The sequence below is a fragment of the Scyliorhinus torazame genome, chromosome 15 (genome assembly GCF_047496885.1).
Source record: "Scyliorhinus torazame isolate Kashiwa2021f chromosome 15, sScyTor2.1, whole genome shotgun sequence".
NCBI lineage: Eukaryota > Metazoa > Chordata > Chondrichthyes > Carcharhiniformes > Scyliorhinidae > Scyliorhinus > Scyliorhinus torazame.
In genome coordinates this window covers 173,978,715-174,001,746 of record NC_092721.1, presented here as the reverse complement: position 1 = coordinate 174,001,746, position 23,032 = coordinate 173,978,715, and the positions used below count along the sequence as shown (strand labels likewise).

The 23,032-nt window shown below is 46.6% G+C and overlaps 1 protein-coding gene across 1 annotated transcript in view; it reads right to left on the bottom strand.

The window, feature by feature from the left end:
* The window catches only part of LOC140391997 (rho guanine nucleotide exchange factor 17-like), a 570,574-nt gene that overhangs the window by 236,789 nt on the left and 310,753 nt on the right, over positions 1-23,032 (bottom strand). Inside the window, exon 2 of the mRNA XM_072477120.1 lies at positions 21,693-21,770. Within this exon, the coding sequence (XP_072333221.1) occupies positions 21,693-21,770 (78 nt within the window). The remainder of the gene's footprint in view (positions 1-21,692; positions 21,771-23,032) is intronic.

Here is a 23,032-nt window from a genome sequence, read left to right as displayed (position 1 = left end):
GCCGCCCCGATGTGTCATTTCCGCGCCAGCTGGCGGGGCAACAAAGGCCGTTTCCGCCAGCTGGCGGGGCAGAAATTCCTCCGGCGTCGGCCTAGCCCCTCAATGTTGGGGCTCAGCCCCCAAAGATGCGGAGCATTCCCCACTTTTGGGGCGGCGCAATGCCCGTCTGGCGCCGTTTTGGGCGCCAGTCGGCGGACATCGCGCCGTTTGGGGAGAATTTCGCCCCTTGTGACTATATTCTTTCAGTAAACAATTCATTTCGGATTTCATTCAACAAAAAGTTACCGAGCAATCGTAACACTTGGTGGTTTGACTGAGATCGTAACACTCTATTTATCACACAATGTCACTACTGTCGTATCCTATTGCTTCATCATATCAGATCACTCTGTATCGTCCAATATTCTGCCTGTTTGCCACTTCTGTTGCTCATTCCTGATCAATGATGTCCTTGCCACTGGTCCCACTGTATCTCTTGTGTTCTCTTCCCACTCCCCTTCCCCTTCTGTGCGGAGTCTGCGCGTCCTCCCCGTGTCTGCGTGGGTTTCCTCCGGGTGCTCCGGTTTCCTCCCACAGTCCAAAGATGTGCAGGTTAGGTGAATTGGCCAATGATAAATTGCCCTTAATGTCCAAAATTGCCCTTGGCGTTGGGTGGAGGTGTTGAGTTTGGGTAGGGTGCTCTTTCCAGGAGCCAGTGCAGACTCAAAGGGCCGAATGGCCTCCTTCTGCACTGTAAATTCAATGATAATCTATGATTAATCTAGGACAAAGGTTCGGCACAACATCGTGGGCCGAAGGGCCTGTTCTGTGCTGTATTTTCTATGTTCTATGTTCTATGTTCTTCCTCTCTTATACTGAAGAAAGACTCTGCCAATTACAACATTGAAGTCTAAAGGCAGCAAGTATATTCATTATATTGGTATATTCAGAGGGTAGGACATTTGAAATTGTCTCAAATAACACCCAGAGTCACATCATCCGAGTTCTCAGCCACTTCACTTAAGATAGGATTGTGATGGAATGGGCCCTCATTTGATACAAGGTTATTGAATATAGTATGATTAAAATGGATATTTAGGATTGATTGTGATGCAGTAACTAAGGGATCTGTGATTTGCATAACTTATAGCTGTCATTCCCAGTTATCAATGCGAACCCGCTCATCTGGCAGCCACACCAGGTCCGCTTTTCATTTTTATTGCACATTAATGATTGGGATATAAAACACCGAGAGCAGCATGGTGGCACAGTGGTTAGCACTGTAACCTCACAAGGCCAGGGACCTAGGTTTGATTCTAGCCTTGGGTGATTGTCTGTGTGGAGTTTGCACGTTTTCCACGTATCTGCGTGGGTTTCCTCCAGGTGCTCCGGTTTCCCCTCACAGTCCAAAGATATGCAGGTTAGGCAGATTGCCTATGCTAAATTGCTCCTTAGTGTTGTGATCAATGCGGGCATGGTTATGCGGACAGGGTGGAGGAGTAGGCCTAGTTAGAGTGCTCTTTTGGAGGGTTGGTGCAGACCCGATGGGTCATTGGCCTCTTTCTTCATTGTAGGGTTTCAGTGGATTCTATGGAACTCCAATAGTCTGTGCTCTACCAAGACAGATAAGGCGGGTTACATCTTTGATCCCCACTCTGCGCTGACTCCAGCAACAGCTGGAATGTTACATCAAGGGGGCGTCATTCTCCGACCACCCTCCGGGTTGGAGAATCGCCGGGGGCTGCCGTGAATCCCGCCCCCGCCGGTTGCCGAAGTCTCCGGCACCGGATATTCGGCGGGGGCGGGAATCGCGTCGCGCCGGTTGGCGGGCCCCCCCGCTGGATTCTCCGGCCCGAATGGGCCGAAGTCCCGCCGATAAATTGCCTGTCCCGCCGGCGTGGATTAAACCACCTTTTGAACGGCAGGACAAGGCGGCGTGAGCGGGCTCCGGGGTCCTGGGGGGGGGCGCGGGGCGATCTGACGGTGGCCTGGCCCACGATCGGGGCCCACCGATCCGCGGGCGGGCCTGTGCCGTGGGGGCACTCTTTCCCTTCCGCCTCCGCCACGGTCTCCACCATGGCGGAGGCGGAAGAGACTCCCTCCACTGCGCATGCGCGGGAAACTGTCAGCGGCCGCTAACGCTCCCGCGCATGCGCCGCCCGGGGATGTCATTTCCGCGCCAGCTGGCGGGGCAACAAAGGCCGTTTCCGCCAGCTGGCGGGGCGGAAATCCCTCCGGCGTCGGCCTAGCCCCTCAATGTTGGGGCTCGGCCCCCAAAGATGTGGAGCATTCCGGACCTTTGGGGCGGCGCGATGCCCGTCTGATTGGCGCCGTTTTGGGCGCCAGTCGGCGGACATCGCGCCGTTTCGGGAGAATTTCGCCCCCAGGTCTCAGCAGCCTTGTGCTGAAACCAGTCACGTTCCACATTTTAGATAACATGGTGATTTAGATTAATACAGGATTTCCTTTAATCGCTGAAAGGGAATAAAATGATTTCCTGCCATTGAGGCTTTTGTGAGATTCTGAAGTGCTGTAATTTTGCTGGAGGCTATTCAAAGTGAAGTGCAAGCAAACTGCATACAAGAGGGAAGGTTTCGCATTCAGTTAAATCTCACTCAGAAAACGCTTGCTTGATTTATGTGACAAACCTCACCAATGCAATATTAGAAAGTGCTGCACATTTCCTCACTGTGGACTCTATTTATATGATTTTTAAAAAATATTTGGTTCAGACTGGGAAAGTGGTGAGTTAATTGAGCTCACATTCTCTGTGAAGGATCCAAGTGTAGAATTATCAACAGTCCGTGACCTCAGAAAGAGGAGAGTGGAAAATATATAATAATTAATGGCTGGAAAATAAGTCATTATCATACAGTGATTGTCATAATCAAGATTTAGATCCTTACTAAATTTTTATTATGGTGACGCCAATACAATATAATTGCTGCTTAACCAAATGCAACCTGTAAAGTGCTCTGAGATCATCACCATTCACATTACGACACCATCAACGTGGATAAATCAGAAGAAAGAGTGAGCTGGGCCCATTGATGGTGCTCTCTGAGTCTGAAGGCAATGGGATCAAGGTCCACTCCAGGAATTAAGGAAATGTGATTGGAAGAAGTGTTGTTAATCTCCTATCCCGTCCTGCAGGTGAGACATTAAATTGAGGCCCTTCTGCCCACCTAGTTGGAGGTAATTGATGGGATATGAAAGCCAGCATTTTGTCACAGTGTGTTGTTTCCAATGTCCTAACCGGCACTGTGCACCACTCCACTTTCTCTCTTTAGGGGATAATTGATGTGCTAAGGTTCTCCATTCTCCACACTGCTTTCATATTTTACCTGTGCGCACTCAGCCAGTACAAAAACATCCATTTTGGACATTTAGTTGCAATAACATTTAGAAAGAACATGTATCTAATACAACACCTTATCACATTCGATCCATAATAATAATCTTTATTATTGTCACAAGTACGCTTACATTAACACTGCAATGAAGTTTCGGTGATAATCCCCTAGTCAACACACTCGGGCGCCTGTTCGTGTACACTGAGGGAGGATTCAGAAGGCCCAATTCACCTAACAAGCACACTTTTGGGACTTGTGGGAGGAAAACGGAGCACCCGGAGGAAACCCATGCTGACACGCGGAGAATGTGCAAACTCTGCACAGACAGTGACCCAAGCGGGAATCGAACCTGGGACCCTGGCACTGTGAAGCAACAGTGTTAACCACTGTGCTACCGTGCCGCCTAACAAAAGGTGTTGCATTTATATAGCGTCTTTTATGACAATAGGATGCCCCAAAGTGCTTAACTTTGAAGTGAAGTCACTGCCGCTAATGTGCGCACAGCGAGCCGAAAAGAGCAATCTGATAATGACCAAATAATCTGTTTTGGTGACATTGATGATGAGGGATAAATATTGGCCAGGACACCGGTGATATTTCTTTGCTCTTATTCCAGATAGTATCACGGAATTATTTATGTCCACCGAAGAGGAAGGACTGGACCTTACTTTCTCCCCCGATCCGACAGACAGCAGCACTTCTGGCAGTGCAGCACTCCCTCACTGCTCGACTGGCATGTCAGCCTTTTCACATTTGTATGGCACTTGAACCCATAAATTTGTTAATGTGCTGCCAACAGAGAGCCACTGCAAATACCTAATGACCCAGTACTACAGGGCTCCTGTCTTCAGCAGCATTACTTGCTTCTGGAATGTTCTGTAACTTTCGCATTGCGTGTTTTTGTACATCATTGCATGAGAAAGTAGAATTCTTCCTGTAGCCACCTGGGTTGGCCAAGTCCCGATCTAAAATGGAGACCAGCAAAGGCTGAAGGGAAATTCAACCAACACAGGCAGAAACCAGCAGGTGCAAGTTACTGTGTATTAAACTCTGCAAAAGCCCACACAGCACGATACAAGCAGCCATCTACATAATAATGTAGCAGCCATCTACATACTAATGTGCGATCCCCAGGACAATCGCAACATTTTGGAGAAACAAAGCTAAGCCAGACTCCCCGGCGCCAGCAGGAGCCAACACAAAAGAGGTTAACGGAAACCTCAAGACCGCCCATCGATCAGGGAACCGCTCCAGTATTGGAGAAATCGAACCAAGCGATTGCAACAAAGTCCAATCACTTGGAACCAGGTACAGGGTCCGTCCCGAAAGGCGGGAAGCCCCTGGGGACTATAAAGTTAAGCCCCCAAGTTCAAATCGTTCTTCTTGACCGGGTCACTCAGCAACGCGAACCAATCTTGACCGTGACCGGTGCAGCTGCCGCCGATATCCAGTAAGTCTTAAGTCAACCCTCGCTACGAGATAGGCGCTCCTAGCTACCAATCCATACCAATTTCGAATCCCGCAGACTCAGAACCCGAACGAAAGGCCATTTGTTCCCCTGACCTGGTGGGCCAGTCCGAAGCTAAGTATAGGCCTGTTAGTTGTAGAAGTAGCTTAGAAGTAGAATTTGTGCATGAGTAGCGATTACTGTGTATAATGAATGTGCTTTGATTTGAATCTTACTAATCGGTGTATTGAGTTATTGATCATTACTTGAACTTGAACCTCGTGGCGGTATCATAAAGATTCCTGGTGACTCGAGAGCAAACGTTATAAAACAGAGCCAATTGAACCAACCAAAAGTTAGCAACATTCCTCATATCCCAATCACGTTCATCTCATGTGTAATGTGTGCTAACTGATGTAATTCGCAATTTTATATTATGTACAATGCCCTTTTCTAAGTGCTCGCAAGAACAAAGTGGGTCGTGATCAGATAATAATGTTTCCCCCACACCGCCCTCCAAAATGGTATACACGCCACTGGATCCCATACAGGAAGTTCTAATTAGGGGCTAATTTGTGTGCTACCTACGCACATAAAGGGTTGTTGTGTTTTCAGAATAGTCACTGAAGAGCAGGAAATACAGTTAAAAAGGCTCAATACAACCAGCTGTCTCAGGCAACCATAAGTGAGGATGCCTCTATGGAAGATAACTAAATACTCTGCACGCTCAGTGAAAGGAAAGTGAGTTTTCTTTCTTTTAACAGGCTGAGTGCAATATAACCTCCCACAAGAAACATATTAAAGAGGAAAACATAAACAGGTTGCTTAATGAGGAAACCTGCAGGAACCTTTGTCAGATATGCCTTTTGTTCCTTTTTGATTCCATCATTTGAGAAAGCAGCCTCAGAACCTTTTCCTGATGGCACAATTAATCAACGCAGAAATGATAAATAAGCAATAGGACCCAACACTGTCCTAATATCCTGTAACTTTTCACCTTGGTTCCACAACCCACTCTCTCACTTTGATGACTGAAAAGTCTAACTGTTTCTGAAACTCTATCTGGAAGTTGATTTCACATATTGATCACTGTATGAAGAAGTATTTCCCCATACATCATACATGTCCTAAAATTACCTTTAATTAAATTGAACCCATATCCTTCAGTTTCACCATTGTTCAACATCCTGTTAACTTGGTTGATTGCTGTATTGGTTGAATATGTTTAGTGTCTTATCCATCAGCCGGAATTCTTCATTCCCTGTCGCTGCGATCGAGAACCCCAAATGGGAGGAGAATGGAGCGTCTCCTGAAAAACGGGTTCGGCGCCTGTTGCCATTCTCTGCTCCCTGCAAATGCAGGATAAGTTCATAGCAGAACTTATCTCCCCTGATGTGGTGAGGAGTTGTCAATCATATCAAGAGTGTTTATAAACATCGAAGTAGGGTACATGAGATGCATTCAAGCATGAAAGGAAGTAAAAATAAACAATTCACCAAGCAGCTGTGTCTGAACCATTAAAATGTTAATTACTGGCTAATGAAAGATTTTTCTCGATGAAATTGAATGGATGTTTTGCGTTTCAAACGGTCTAAGGGGATTTCATGCGTTTTCAAGTGCTGCGGCTATCAAGGAAGCCCCTAACACTTGTAACAGCTGTTGTTTTAAAGGCTTTTGTTTGCATTTATAGCTAAAGGAATAGACTATAAAGGTAAGGAAGTGCTGTTGAAATTGTACAAGGCATTGGTGAGAACGCACCTGGAGTATTGTGCACAGTTTTGGTCCCCTTATTTGAGGAAAGATGTAGTGGCATTGGAGGCAGTTCAGAGGAGGTTCACTAGATTGATTCCAGAGAGGAGGGGTTTTCTTATGAAGAGCTGTTGAGTAGTTTAGGCTTATACACTCTAGAGTTTAGAAGAATGAGGGGAGATCAAATTGAGGTCTATAAGATGATAAACGGTATGGATAAAGTAGATGTGGAGTAGATGCCTCCTCTTGTGGGACATTCTACAACGAGAGGTCATAGCCTCAGGATAAGGCGTAGCAAATTTAAAACTGAGATGAGGAGAAACTACTTCTCCCAAAGGGCCATGCATTGCTAGCCCAGAGTGTGGTGGATGCTGGGACAGTGAGTAAATTTAAGGAGGAGTTAGACAGATTTTTAATTAGTAATGGGTTGAAGGGTTACGGAGAATGGGCAGGAGGATGGAGTTGAGGCCATGATGAAATCAGCCATGATTGTATTGATCGGTGGAGCAGGCTCGAGAGGCTAAATTACCTACTCCTGCTCCGAGTTCTTATGGTCTGACAAATAATTATTCTATCTAATTCCACCTTCCAGCTCTTGGTCTGTAGCCCTGCAGGTAACAGCACCTCAAGCACAATCATGGTGCTCTTGATTAATAAGGGGATTTCTTGAACAATAAGGGGATCAGGGTTTTGGGGAGAAGGCAGAGGAATGGGGATGAGGAACATATCAGCCATGACCGAATGACGGAGCAGACGCGATGGGCTGAATGGCCTAATGCTGCTCCTATATCTAATGGTCTTATGACTTTAGACCATTTCCCTATTTTGCCACCTTGTGTATCATGCCAGGCCTCCATTTAGTATCATTTTTTCAATCTGCTAGGAACTCCCACAGACCTCACAGTGATCTCTCATAGCTCTATCTCAGCATTTTGTGGATGTTTTCTATCTCTTATGTTCTAGTTTGTACTAAACATCCACTTTCAGTACAAGAGATCCTCTAATTTGTCTCATATGTTCAGGCTCTTGGGGCTTTGCAATCTTTCCTACTTACATCATAAGACAATATGGTGTAGGAGCAGGAGTATGATAGAGCTTATGTTTGAACTTTTATGTTCATGGGGCATTTTATACATGGTCACATAGATGTGCAGGTTAGATGAATTGGCCATGCAAAATTGCCCCTTAGTATCCAAAGGTTAGGTGGGGTAACGGAGATAGAACGGGAGAATGGGCCTAGGTGCAGACTCGATGGGTCAAATAGCCTCCTGCTACACTGTAGGGATTCTATCACTCTATGGTTGGCAATAACAGGAAAGCAATTTGTAAGTGCAATCGCACCAATGTTTGTGAAGGTTATTGGCACAGAAATTCACTGAAGTATCTCCATGGGCCATGAAAGCAGTTGTACAAGAAATCTAATCCACATGTTGGGCGGCATTGGAGTTTAATGTAACGTTTTCCCACAGAATGAATTCAAAATTAGCTGAAAATTAGGAGAGAGGGCGGTGAAGAGAATCTGCTTTACATCATGTGGAGGATGAAGAATATTTCTAACAGCTGGTTCAGAGACAAACTAACGGTCATTCCTGCAGAAAAAACCCAAGCAGTCCAAAAGGCCTGGAAGAAAGGGGAAGTAATTTGGGGAATACCGCAAAGGGTATGAATTATTCACTAAAATGGTCGAAGCTAGTTGCTCACTACATGGAGAATGACAGCATTGGCTATTACAAATACAAAGTTTATAAGATTATGTTTGGGACTGTAACTTCAATTTAGAGTAAAAGGAATGAGGGGGGAGACCTTGTGACCAGTTCTAAATTCAGCTGATAATAAACCTGTGTGGTTTAATTGTTAATGATTAATGAGAAACTTAGATTGTTTTACTGGGAAGAAGGTGCAAGGTAGACAATGGCGGAAGCATCCGTACTGACAGTGGGGGGAATTTTTCGGTCTCCCAACTGCGTGTTTCTCGGCTGTGAAACCCGCGGGTGGAGTGCGCAGCTGGGAGGACCCGAAAATCCCCCTTCCAGAAAACGGCCAGAGAATTCCGGCCAGTGTATAGACTATCAAGAGTCCAAAGTCCCAAGAACGTTGGGCTTGTAAACGGTTATACTATAATTGTCTTATTTAGTTTTAAGACAGAATGGAATTGGGAGTCTAAAGGAAAGCTAAGTAGCTTTTCTAACTCGATACAAGACCTATGTGAATCATGTTGCCATGGTGATGGGCTTTGAGAGGGGAAAGGTCCATCAGAAGCTTTTCGTAGGATTAGGTTACAGCCTTTCCTAAACATATCCCTGAAACTCACGGACCCATCAGTATGCCAACATCCGAGAGAGAGAGAGGGGAGTAGCTTCTAGGTAGCGGGTCGCGATGGTTCATTGCACAAGAATGTGGATGGGAGCTCACGCTTAAATTGAAAAGACCATATTGAGGGGGGTCACGTAATGTAAGTACAGGAGTAGCTGCGTTTTCACGAGCTCTGGTGTATCCTGACCACAATTCATAATCATTTGATCATGGTGTGTATGATCTGTGCTATGTTTCTGGAAGATCCTGGCTGAATTTTAGTGATGGGTCACCGAATTAAGTCAAGAAAATCTGTGGTTGATTGAGGCCATCAGAGGGGGCTGGGGTGGGGCCTAGCTCTCAGTGGCGGTTTTGCTGGTGAACGGGCCTACAAATCGGTGATGCCATTGTCGTCGAGATGATGGCTGCCATTGTGAGTGAAGTTGTGAATGGCGGTCATGGCTCTCTGGCAAAAGTTATTGGTGCTCACATTGATGAAGTGCGAGTTATCCCACAGAGAATGGATAAAGCAGAGAAGAGAATCCTGTCAGTAAATAGGGCAGTCTCCTCGGTGAGGTCTCACCTTCAGTCCTTAGAAATCCTGCTGCATGATATCTTGAACACGCTGGTTGATTCAAAGAGATGGGGCCCAAGAACGAGTATCCTTGCGCCCAGTCTCCCGCGGGGCGTTGGGGATGAATTCCCGGCCGAATTTGAGAATTGGCTGCCACGCTTTCACTATCTCGATTTGAGGTTTGGGAATTTCGAGTACGATGGAGCACATTGTATCCGGGCTTCGAGGCTTTGGGTCGGTCGAGGATCCTGACCACTGGTCTTACACTGCCTTGTCCTCGATGCTCATCGAGAAGCGTTGGAGGGGGCCGAGCACAATAGGTCTTTGCCACCCGCCGGGGTCTAGGTTTCACGTTATCGGGGCTCCAGGACGACGACATGGATGAGGTGCAGGTGAAAGTCTGGATGTATCCTGGATGTTGCTCGATGATCCTGACATGTCTTTGGTCTTTCCAAGCTCCACAGATGGTTATATTATCCTGCGGTTCATCATTAATCGTGAACTTTGTTTCCTTGTGATTATACTTCTGATTTGTGTTGTTGCCTTTTATCCCGACATGGGTGTATGGCGGCATGGTGACACAGTGGTTAGCACTGCTGCCTCACAGCGCTAGGGACCCAACCGGGTTCAGTTCCAGCCTTGTGTGGAGTTTGGACATTCTCCCCGTATCTCCGTGGGTTTCCTCCGGGTGCTCGGGTTTCCTCCCACAGTCCAAAGATGTGCAGCTTAGGTTGATTGGCCATGATAAAATTGCCCCTCAGTGTCCTGGGATGTATAGGTTAGGTAAGGTTACCGGGATAATACGGGGAAGTGGGCCTAAGTAGGGTGGCCTTTCAAAGGGTGGTGCAGACTAGATGGCCCGAATGGACTCCTTATGCACTGTAGGGATCCTATGGTTCTATGAGCAGAGGCGTTTGTCGCCTGTTATCCTATTATATTTTGAAAATCATGCTGAGTTGGTTGCATGACATGAAGGTTGTGCAGTATTTACCTAGTTTTTTCTAATATGCTGTAGTCCTTTCTTTTACACTATGAGAGTATAACTTTTAGGTATTGTTCACTTTATTTGTAGACACGATGAATAATTCAACAGCAGAATAGCTGGTAGATGGTTTGGTATAAAGGTGGTTGGTACAGGGTATGGCCTTATAAGTCTCCACTGAGGTGAGAAAAAACCTCAGTTATAACTATTGGTGTTATGTTTTTCTTTTGTACTTTACTTTGGGATTATGGAATCCTTGCTTGTCTCCTACAAAAGGTACAGACAGATCATGTATCCTGGAAAAGATTGAGATTCTTTTTTTTCTGTGGTTGGTGCCTTTGGTGTTGAAGTAGGGGGAAATATGTACCGGTGCACACCCGGGTGTGGTTGGTTAATCCTTGAATATCTAGCCTTTCTTGGGTTGGTCTTCTAATTTATTTGTTGCACATGTATTGATAGTGGCCTCTTGATGGAGTAGGTTAAGGCAGTAGTAACTGCATTTGTCTGTTACCTGATCAGGTAATATGTTGGGTAGTAAAGTACGTCACTCGCCCTCAAGATGGCCCGTTAGGGGGTTCCTGGACTGCTTTCCTTCTCGCAATTTGGTTCCCCTGAGGAGGTAGTATCTTGTTGGCTGCAGGGCCTGAGAACAAGTCTGAGTGCTTCGGTTTAGTGTTGTTCGGGTCTTCCTTTGTTTGGAGGTTAGGTTAGATGGAGGAATAGGTAGCCCTCCTCCAAGTGGTCCTACATAGGGACTTCCAGACTGTCCTTTTTCTTGAGGCTTAGGGTCCACTGGGAGGCAGTGTCCTGTTTCTTATGAGGCTATGCTGGTCTGTCTCTGATATAATTTGTTGCTAAAGTGCACGTTGCTTGATTCTCCCCAGCCCCCGTTGAAGGGTGTCTCAACGATTCTTCTTCTTGCCGGTCGGGTTTCCTCGGAGAAAATGGTTTAAGATTTCCGGTGTTGGCGGGGCCTGTACGGTGCCTCGTATTTGGTTGGTGATGTCTGTTGTGAGTGAGTCTGGTTTAAGTATCTGTGTATGAGAGTGTACACTGCCAAGTTACATCAGGTATTGATGGTGGCATCCTGCTGTCCCCCTTCTGCTGGGGCATCATTTCATTGCTTGGAGGTCTTGAGAGGTTGAGTTAGTTTTTTTTCCATAATAATAATAATCTTTATTAGTGTAACAAGTAGGCTTACATTAACATTGCAATGAAGTTACTGTGAAAATCCCTTAGTCGCCACACTTCAGCGCCTGTTCGGGTACACTGAGGGAGAATTTAAAATGTCCAATTCACCTAACAAACACGTCATTCGGGACTTGTGGGAAGAAACCAGAGCACCCAGAGGAAACCCACGCGGACACAGGGAGAACGTGCAGACTCCGCACAGACAGTGACCCAAGCTGGGAATCGAACCCGTGTCCTGGCACTGTGAAGCAACAGTGCTAACCACTGTGCTACCGTGCTGTTTTGCCTTATGGACGAGGGCGTACACCACAAGGCCATGTGTTTATGGCTTTATCCTAGTATCCTGTTATCCTAAGATCCCTTGCTCTTTTTGGTATCCTTTTATTTCCCATATGTAGGGAGACGCCGGCCACAATGATTACTTTGTTTGATAACCTATGAATATTTGCTGGTCTTCACGGTATCATAGAAGTATCATAGAATCACCACAATGCAGAAGAAGGCTATTCAGCCCATCGAGTCTGCAAAGACCCTCCAAAAGAGCACCTTACCTAGGCCCAAATCCCCACCCTATCCCTGTAATTTCCGTAACCCCATCTAACCTTTGGATAGTAAGGGGCAATGCAGCATGGCCAATCCACCTAACATGCACATTTTTGTGACTGAGGAGAAAACCAGAGTAGACACGGGGAGAACATGCAAACTTCACACAGACAGTCACCAAAGGCCGGAGCGGGTCACTGGGGCTGTGAGGCAGCAGTGCTAACTACTGAGCCACCTTCTTTGTATATATGCATGGAATAATGATCACTCTCTACTGTACCAGATTTTGGGGATGTGGTACATCTTGTGGCTACATGTAAAATATCCCCTTTGAACTAATGTCTTTGGGGACTTTTTCTGTATTTCTTTTTCTTTATTTTGGGGTTAAAAAATTGTTGACGGGCTCCTGCAGAAATGCAGGCAGCTGCCGTACAAGAGAAAAAGAGGTTATAATGTGCCACTGGAGCTCTGGTATAATTGGAGTTGGGCGAGGAATACATTGATGCACGCCAGAATTGGTTTGCAAAAATCTTATCCTGTATAATCTTTGGCTGTATGTGCAATCGTGACACATGAAGGTGTGCACCATTTTACTCTGGCTTCATGGCTTTACCCTCTTATTCCCCCATTCTCTCACTTATATGTCCACTGTTCATCCTCGTATACAGGAGGCACCAAGTTTAAGGATGGAGCGGAACCAACTGTGTTCTCCTGTATTTTTCTGTATTCATGTACTCAGAAGCATTTATACTGTACTGTACTAGGTTAAGGGTTTGTTGTGTTATTTGTAAAAACGCTGATAAAAATATATATTAAAAAAAGCCAAATTCATTTGGATTAGAATGAGGCTGGAAGACTAGCTGAGTTTGTGTTAGGGGTAGAATCATTAGGAAAAACCCTCACCGGGAAAGTCAGCTTTGAGAAAGGGAGAGAATGGAAATAAACCCATGGGAGCTAAGAATTACTTTGGACCGCTTATGAGAGAATTGAAGGTCTATTTAAGGGACAGAGTGAAATATAACTGGAGCATGGGATCAAAGTAAAAGAGTAAAAGTTTGTTCTGTAATTTAAAGTATAAGCTGCCAACAAAAATAGTGTTTAATTGATGTTGTTTTTAGTTTGTTTGTTACACCAAAATCTTAAAATATGAAATTTTGTTGCATTATCCTTTTAGCCATTCACTGGAAGTTTGAATTACTAGCCTCAATGGAGATTGTAACAAAGCTCAAGCAATGACAGCAACAACCAGATACAAATGTAAATGTTTACTGTCACCTCACTATGTAAACATCAATTAAACTGATCATGACTAGGGTAGGTAGCGGTATGGTGATATTGCCACTGGACCAGTAATCCAAAGACACAGGGTGATGATCTGGGGACCCGGGTTCAAATCCCACCATGGCAGGTGATAGAATTTAAACCAAATAAAATATCTGGGGCGGAATTCTCCCCTCCCACGCCGGGTGGGAAAATCGCCGGGGCGCCGCGCGTATCGCACCACGCCGCCCCGACCCCTGCACGCGATTCTCCCACCCACCCCCCCGAAACCAGCGCTGCGCGATTCGCGCCGGGCCGCTCAAAGAATCGCGGCAAACGGCGAGTGCCGATTCTCCGGCCTGGCTGGGCCGAGTGGCGACAGGTTCCCGCCGGCGCCGTCCACCCCTGGTCGCTGCCGGCGGGAACGCTGGGGGGGCGGCCTCTTTGGGGGGGGCCTCCAATGGGATCTGGACCGCTAACGGGGCCCACCGGTCGGCGGGCTGGCCTCTCTCCCCCCCCCCCCCACCCCCCCAGACCTACCTCCTTCCGCAAGCGGCCCCAGAACACCAGCACCATGTTGGTGAGGGGCCGCCGCGCGTAAGAAGTTCCCCGCGCATGCACAGGATGGCGCGGCCCTACTGCGCATGCGCGGGTTGGCGCGGCGGCCATTTGGCGCTGCGTAAGGACGCTGGAGCGGCGTGAACCGTTCCAGCGCTGTGCTGGCCCCCTGTGGGAGCCAGAATAGGTCGTGCCCGGGCCCTGTTCGCGCCGTCGTGAAACGCGACGGCGTTCACGATGGCGCTGGCACTTGGTCCGCGCCGTGGAGAATCGCCCCCCTGGAATTGTCGATTTTCGTAAAAAAAAAAACATCTGGTTCACTAATGTCCTTTGGGGAAGGAAATCTGTCATCCTTACCTGGTCTGGCCCACCTGTGACTCCAGACCCACAGCAATGTGGTCGACTCTTAACTGTCCCCTCTATGAAAATTAGGGATGGGCAATAAATGAAAAAAAAAAATGAAATGAAATGAAAATGCTGGCACAGCCTGCGATGCCCACGTCCCGTGAACTAATAGAGAAAAAAATTACTCAAATACAATGCAGACCTCATGATTTAACATTTAAAATTACTCAAATACAATGCAGACCTCATGATTTAACATTTCACTCTACATTGGATTCAACTAGTACTTCAGTCTTACCTTAGTCTTCTCCTAAGGACTATGTGAAATAAAGCAATACAATACCATATATAAAAAATATCTAAGACTATTGATAGGTATATGTGTTTATTTGTGCATATGTAGAACACTATACTGTGGGGGCGGGGGTAATGTTACAGGAACATAGAAAAAGCGGAAGGCCATGTATCTTTACAAACCTCTTCCATCATTCAATTAGATTGGCTAATCTGTGTCGTAACTCCATAATCCTTAATATCCGTACACAACCAAACTTTTAATTCAATCCCAATTTAGAAATTTTAATTGAGCTCGCTTGTGAACTCTCATAACCTTGTTATGGGAGTTCCCGGTTTCCTTTGTGCTTCCTGGCATCACCCCCTGAGCAGCCTAGCTCTAATTTAAAACATTTTCAGCGGGACTATCCATTTCAGAGACTAAGTGTTGTCTCCGGGACAGAATCGGTAGACTTCTACGACAATAACATTTGCGCTGGTCCCAGAGCAATTCCAGAACAGTTAATGAACTAGCACTGGTGCCATGTGGAACACGAGCGCTTCCAATGAAAATTGGTGTCAGATTCCTGGGATCGGGATTGACACTCTAGAGGCTGACAAGCTGCAACTGCATATTAGCACACACACACTCATTCCAGCCAACAAGATGGCACTCGTTGCACTGGAGTGCGCCCATCCTGTTGATGGGCTGGCTGGGGCCAGTGGGTACCTAGGGGTGGTGGCCTGTGGGACACCCATGGCACTAAGTTCACAGTGGGCAGTCAGTGGCATGTACAGCCGCATGGCTGACTTGCAGGCTGCAGCAATGATCTTCCATGCCCACCCACCCAGACCCCATGGCCCACCACCTGGCTGACCCCGCTACTCCCCCGGTCCTGGCAGAAGCCCCTCGGCCAGTGGCACAACTGGCAGCACACCCTGGCGATGTTGGACACTTTTCATTACCGGGATCACTGCTCACATACCAGAGTCCTCTCTACAAGGCAGGGACATCAATGTGGATCATGAATAGCTTCCTCAGCTCTGCGTGTAAGAGTTCAACCTGACATGATTATTAAAGGTGCCCCAGAAACCAAGGAGAGATATTACACGTCAAGCAGCTTTTAGTGTGTTTGGCTGATTTTATCAGAACTGGCTTGGTGAATATAAGCCATTTGCGTGCTGTCAGTCAAAGAAGGGATGATCTAATTGGCCCCCATCATGCCCGAATGAAGAAATACAGTGATTTCTCAGAGCTTTTAAAAGGTGTCAGCAAGCAGTGGCAACTCCCCTGGAGACAGAAGGCTCAAGGAGAGGGCTCCAGTTCTGGCACACTGATATGCAGGAGGTAGGATGATTAATGACTATGTATTCAGGTATCTGGTGTGCTTCAGACTACTCGGGCTATATTGCTTGGGTTTTACAATGACGAGTTGAAGGATTTAAAAATGTAAAGATTGGTAGGTATGTAGAAGTGAGAGTTAAGTACCCAGACCACAGCAAGTGGCCAGACTACTGCCCTCTTACACAACTCATCAGTGTCAGTCTTTGGACAACTTGATAAAAGATGAACCCTGGTAAATGATCCATCTTTCTCTCAACAGCCAAAAATGACAAGACTGAAATAATGAGATGCTCAGATCCACAAATCTGTCTGCCCAGTAGAAGGTCTGGCTGGGAGGCTGACCGATGCCTTGAAACTGACACTGTAATGACTGCGTTACCCAGCTCCACAATAATACTATTTAAATTGCACCTATCCCTTCAACTCCATTTTATTTATTTTTTAAAACCTTCTTTCTATCTCTTTGCAGTATTCTCCAGTTGAAGGACCAAGGTGGCAAACTGCCATCAGGCCTCAACAATAGCGTGTGGGAGATGCCCACTATGAGGCACTGCGAATGCCAGTTTTCCATCACCACCTGTGCAGAATCTCCTGGAATGCATTCTGTGCCCCCCTGCTGACTAAACATTAAATGTGGTTCGTTCAGAGTGCGCAATAGTGAAGTATGCTGGCATATCCATCAGCTGCGCGAAACACCAACATTTCATCAAAGTAAATTCTTCTTTCCGAAGCAACTTTTCATTTACAACTATTCACAATGGATATCAATGACCTGGATGAAGGGACCAAATGGGTGGCAGCTAAATTTGCTGATGACACAAAGAAGAAAGAAATTTCTCGGGAGGACAAAAAGAATCTACAAAGGGATTTAGTTGGTTAAGCAAGTGGGAAAAAATTTGGCAAATGGAGTATAATTTGGGACATGTGAACTTGTCCACTTTGGCAGGCAGTAAAACAATATGTTATTTGAATAGAGAGAGACTTCAATATTCTACGGTACAGAGGGATCTTGGTGTCCTGGTACATGAATCACAAAACATTAGTACGCAGGTACAGCAAATTATTAGGAAAGCAATTGTGTTAATTGCGAGGGGAATCAAGATTAAAAGTAGGGAAGTGTTTCTACAGATGTATAAAGCCTTACTTAGACCACATCTGGTGTACTGCATATAATTGTGATCTCATTACCTAAGCAAGGACATGATTGCATTGGAAGCAGTTCCAGAGATGTTCACACGACTGATTCCTCGGAAGTAGGGGAGAGGTATCTTATAAGGAAAGGTTAAGCAGTTTGGGCCTACACCCATTGAAGTTCAGAAGAATGAGAGCAGATCTTATTGAAACTCACAAGATCCAGATGGGACTCGATAGGGTTGAAGTTGAGATGGTGATTGCCTTGTGTGGGAGTTTAAAAATCTGGTGCCTTATTTGTCTGATTTCATTGTCATTTACTCTGTTTAATGGGAGGTGTAGGGGGCGATTCTCCAATATTGAGCCCAAGTGTTTGCGCCGTTGTGAACGCCGTCGCATTTCACAACGGCACGGACCGGCTACGGGGGCCAGCACGGCGCTGAAGCGGTTCACGCCTCTCCAGCCTCCTTACGCGGCGCCAAATGGGCACCGCGCCAACCCGCACATGCGCAGTTGGGCCGGCTCGCTGATTGGTGGGCCCAGATCACGGGCCAGACCCCATCGGAGGCCCTCCCCGGCGAAGGAGCACCACTCCCCCCCCCCCCCCCCAGGCCACCCCCCCGACAGCGACCAGGGGTGAACGGCGCCGGCGGGGCTCTTTTGTATCGGCGCCAAACGCGCCGGCGCAAATGGCGCCGATTCTCCGCACCTCGGAGAATCGCGCGGCGGCATCGGGCATCGTGGCGCGGTTGTGCCGATTCTCTGGCCCGGCGCAGGGCTCGGAGAATCGCCCCCGTAATGAATGCATTTTTCTTGTCCCTGAGTGAATCGGGTACTTTTATTATTATTGTGGTAGCTTTGCTGTGTGCCAATTATCTATCCTCTTTACTTATTATATCCTCTCTTTATTCATGCCAGAACCAAGTAGTGTCATTTCGAGGAAATGGGTGGAGGGTGCAGGTCTTCATGTGTGGTTCAAAGTGCGGAAGGGTCATTTGGTTCCCATTCCCTTGTTAGCTTTTTTCTTCTCCTCCTTATTGAGGAAGTTGTCTCCTGAGGGTAATGACAGTATGGCTGTAGGATTAGCCCTACGGGTCCCCACCTTGGTTGAGGAATGTCCTCTTGGAACTATTGTGGTTGTGATTCTTCTGCCCTTAAAAAGAAGATCTCTTTGCCATGGACTGCCTAACTTCGTCACTTCCTCGAAAAACTCGATCAAGTTAGCGAGACACGACCTCCCCTTCACAAAACCATGCTGCGCCTCGCTAATACGCCCGCTTATTTCCAAGTGGTAGTAAATCCTGTCTCGAACAATCCTCTCCAACAATTTCCCTACCACTGACGTAAGGCTCACCGGCCTATAATTACTTGGATTATCCTTGCTGTGCTGTACCTGTTTTGCATTGAAAGTGTTTTTTGTTCACTTTATTTGTAAAAAAAATTTAAAAACCTAATAAAAAATACATTACAAAAAATTGGTGTCTCCCATTTGAGACTACGATGAGGAGAATTTTTTCTATGAGAGCTATTAGACTGTGGAACGCTCTACCTCATCAAGCAGTGCAGACTGAGTCATTGAATATATTCAAGGCTACATTGGATAGGCTTTTGATCAAAGAGGATTCTGGGGAGTGGCAGACAGGAAAGTGGAGTGAAGGCCACAATCAGCCATGAGCTTATTGAATGAGGCAGCAAGGAGCTCCTAATTATTGTGTCCCTATGTATCAGGTATTCTCGATAATTTCAGTAAAACATATTTGAATCAAATTCTGAATTGAACTGCACATAACTTGAAGCACGTAAACATTCCGCTGAGCTAGTGTGTGCTCTACACAAATCTGTTCTCACCATATTTCATCCAACCCTCTCTTATCTCCCTCATGAACATAATAGGCTTCCCCTTAATTGCGTCAATGCTATTTGCTTCAGAGTAAAGAAGTCTCACTTGAATTTCTGACTGGATTTATCAATATCTGTCCTCCAGTACATTTACAACTCTAGTTCTGTCCCCTGGTTTTAGATTCTCTCACAAATGGAAACATATTCCCCACGTCTAGGGATGGCACGGTGGCACAGTTAGCATTGCTGCCTCACAGCGCCAGGAACTCGGGTTCAATTCCCATCTTGGGTGATTGTGTGGAGTTTGCACGTTCTCCCGGTGTCTGTGTGGGTTTCCTCTGGGTGCTCCGATTTCCCCTTACAGTCCAAAGATGTGGTTAGGTGATTGGCCATGCTAAATTTCCCCTTTGTGTCCAAAGATGTGCAGGTAGGGCTACGGGGATAGGGTGGGGCAGTAGGCCGAGGTAGGGTGGTTGGTGCAGGCTCGATGGGCCGAATAGCCTCCTTCTGCACTGTTGGGATTTTATTCTAAGGTTTACCCTCTCAAACCCCTCTGTAATTTCAAACACGTCTATTGAAGGCATCTTCCGGCCTTCGCTTTTCTCGACTCAAGTGCTACAGGATGTGGAGTTTTTCTTTCAGTTCTAACAAAGAAGAGCCTCTCATATAGTGGTGGATTACCTTTTACAGCTCCGAGTTCAGTCATTTCCACAGTACGGATTGTGAGGAAGTCAAACTGGATAGGATTTCTTGCATGCGTCAGTTCTGCTGTTAGCCGAGATTTTCCACTCCTGTCCACGGCAGCCATGAGGGGAAAATCTCGTGAGAGCATAAAAATCGGTTTTATGCCATCATAGGACTAGTTTGTAATAGTGCCATCAAGCTTCCAGTGGTGGGTGTTTATCCCACTGTGCAACGTCAAGAACAGCTACTGCATAAATTTCAATGTCAGAAGAATAAGGAAATTTGGCATGTCAGCTACGACCCTCACCAACTTCTACAGATGCACCATAGAAAGCATTCTTTCTGGTTGTATCACGGCTTGGTATGGAGCCTGCTCTGCCCAAGACCGCAAGAAACTAAAAAAGGTCGTGAATGTAGCCCAGTCCATCACGCAAACCAGCCTCCCATCCATTGACTCTGTCTATAATTCCCACTGCCTCAGAAAGGCAGCCAACATAATTAAAGACCCCATGCACCCCGGACATACTCTCTTCCACCTTCTTCCGTCAGGAAAAAGATACCAAAGTTTGAGATCACGTACCAACCGACTCAAGAACAGCTTCTTCCCTACTGCCATCAGACTTTTGAATGGACCTACCTCGTATTAAGTTGATCTTTTCTCTACACCTTGCTATAACTGTAACATTATATTCTGCAGTCTCTCCTTCCTTCCCTATGTAAGGTATGCATTGTTTGTACAGCATGCAAGAAACAATACTTTTCACTGTATACTAATACATGTGACAATAATAAATCAAATCAAATGTCACACATTTTAATTAAAAAGAATGCTTGCCAGGATCACCCCCCAAAGTTCGATCAATAGGGCACGTCGGCGTGCAATTAGGTCAATGCATTTCAAAATGCTATAAAAATGACGTACGGCTGGCGATACATTGCTTGGGACTTCTAGGCTCGTTTGCCTACCTTACATCGCGCAGCACTCGCGGCATTGCGGGTTCAGTTGGCTACAGGGAGGGATCCCAACTCAGGAACAGGGTAAGTGGCCAAAGGCATGACAAGAGGGTTCGCCTGAATGGGGAGAAAGTCTCTAACAGAATGCAACCTGTGACTCGGGGCCAGAATGGGAGGCTGGTGAACTTCACTTTTCATTGCTTATCTTGCCAAGAATCCCCTTGCCTCACTGCAGGAATGGGGAGGGCAGGGGAAGGGCATAGCATTCAGTCGTGCCCAGCAAATTGTCCGCAAGGAATGGGCATAACAGCACAGGGGTCATCTCAAGCATGCTCGTGGGCTGCAGGTGGCTTACTCTGTCTGGGGAGGCAACTCCAGCCCATGGGTGGGGAAAAGGTAGTGGGCGGGCATTCAGAGGTCTCATGGCAGGAGGGGGTGTGGTGTGAGGGTTTCTCAGTCACACAATGCCAGAGGCCGCAAGATGGGGTGGGTCAAGATCCACCTGGCTCAAAGGCACATCTGCGATGACAATGGGGTCAGGGATTAGTGATGAAGAATTGAGAGATCATGGAGTGAGGGAAACTTCAGCATCATGCTCCACCAGGATCTTGGGAGGAATTGCCACCCTCGCACAGCGAGGGGTCAAGCAGGTCCTGAACTGATACCTCAGCATCGCCATCTTACAACATGAAGCAACTGAGCAGCAAGCAATGTAAATGAGGAAGAAGTCAGCCGGTGAGTTCTCCGAGGGCCTCTTGGGCCATTGGTGCATTGCACTGTGAGGTTGAACAAAGGGCCAGCTAAATCCCAGGATTCTGAGTATTCCCAGATTAGATAGGATGCACAGCTGAGACAGATTATGAGCCCTTTATTTAATTAGCAAAGTTACCAATGAAAGGCGCTTGTGCGAGATTAATTGATCATCTTGTATTAACACCTTGGTTGCAGCTTCAAAATTCCCCAGAGCAAGAAGGGTGAGACTGGGTGACTAGACAGGCCTCACAAGCTGGTTACAATTGTCCCACTGGCAGGTTCACAGACGAGAAGCCTCAGTCCCTCCCTCTCACCTCAAATAGCTCAGGGTGGCAGCTGAGCTGATTGCACATTCAACAAAACCCATTGTTCAAAATGCCATCCATTTCAATCCAGCTATGTTCACAAAAATACACACACTATCTTACAAACACACCTACCTGTATGAGTGTTCGGAGAGACTCTACGTATGACTGTTCCGCATCCAGCAGGGTCATCATCACATGTTTTCTCATATCCTATGTGGGAGGAGAGAGGAAACAGCATGAGGAATTATATCGCCAAACAGCTAAACCAGACAGTTGCAATCCTCATGGTTCCAGTGTATTTACCCTTGTTACCCCTCTCTTCATTCTCTATGTATTGTCTTATTTTCCTTTGTACCTTGATATGGTTCCAGAGACACTGTTCTGCGTTCCAGTGCTTGGTCTGTGTGAGTGTAGGGGCAGCACAGGCAAGTGTCGCACAAAATAAAAGGGTTGCCCATTTAATATGAGGTGAGGAGGAATGTCTTCTCTCAGCGGGTCATTAGCGTTTGGAATTCTCTTCCCCAAAGACCAACGGAAGCCGGGTCATTGAATATACTCAAAGGTTGAGTGAGGCAGATTTTGGGGGTCTGGGAATAGGCAGGAAAGTGGCATTACGGCCACTATTCGATCGACCATGATCTTATTGAATGGCGGAGCAGGCTCGAGGGGTCGAAGGGCCCATTCCTGCTCTGAGGAAAAGTCATACGGACACAAAATGTTAACCCTGTTTCTCTCTCCACAGTTGCTGCCAGACCTGCTGTGTTTTCCCAGCACTTTCTTTTTCATTTCAGATTTCCAGCATCAGCGGGATTTTGCCTTCACTCCTGCTCCTGTTTCTTATGTTCTTTTCAACATGGGTTAGGGTTACCAATTAGCAATAGGAACACTCTCTGATTGCTCGATACAAAGCCACTGAAGTCAGTTTGAGACCTCGGTGGCTGCCTAAAGTTGAGATCCTCCAACCCAGACAGACCAGCGGAGATCAAACTTGGAGCATGCCTTATCTTTACAGCCTTGCACCATGACAGATAGTGGATTTGGCAACTGCACAGGACTGGAAGGGAGGTGTGATCCCTCATCTTGATCTAACAGTAAATTGAAATCTGTGCGCACCAAAAAAAAAACGGATGTGAAAGTTAACTTTAATGATGTGCTTGGTTATCATCTATAATAGTAATAATATTATAATAATCTTTATTGTCACAAGTAGGCTTACATTAACACTGCAATGAAGTTACTGTGAAAAACCCCTCGTCGCCACATTCCAGCACCTGTTTGGGAACACAGAGGGAGAATTCGGAATGTCCAAATTACCTAACAGCACATCTTTCGGGACATGTGGGTGGAAACCGGAGCACCCGGAGGAAACCCACTCAGACACGGGGAGAACGTGCAGACTCCACACAGACAATGACCCAAGCCGGGAATCAAACCTGGGACTCTGCAGCTGTGAAGCAACAGTGCTAGCCATC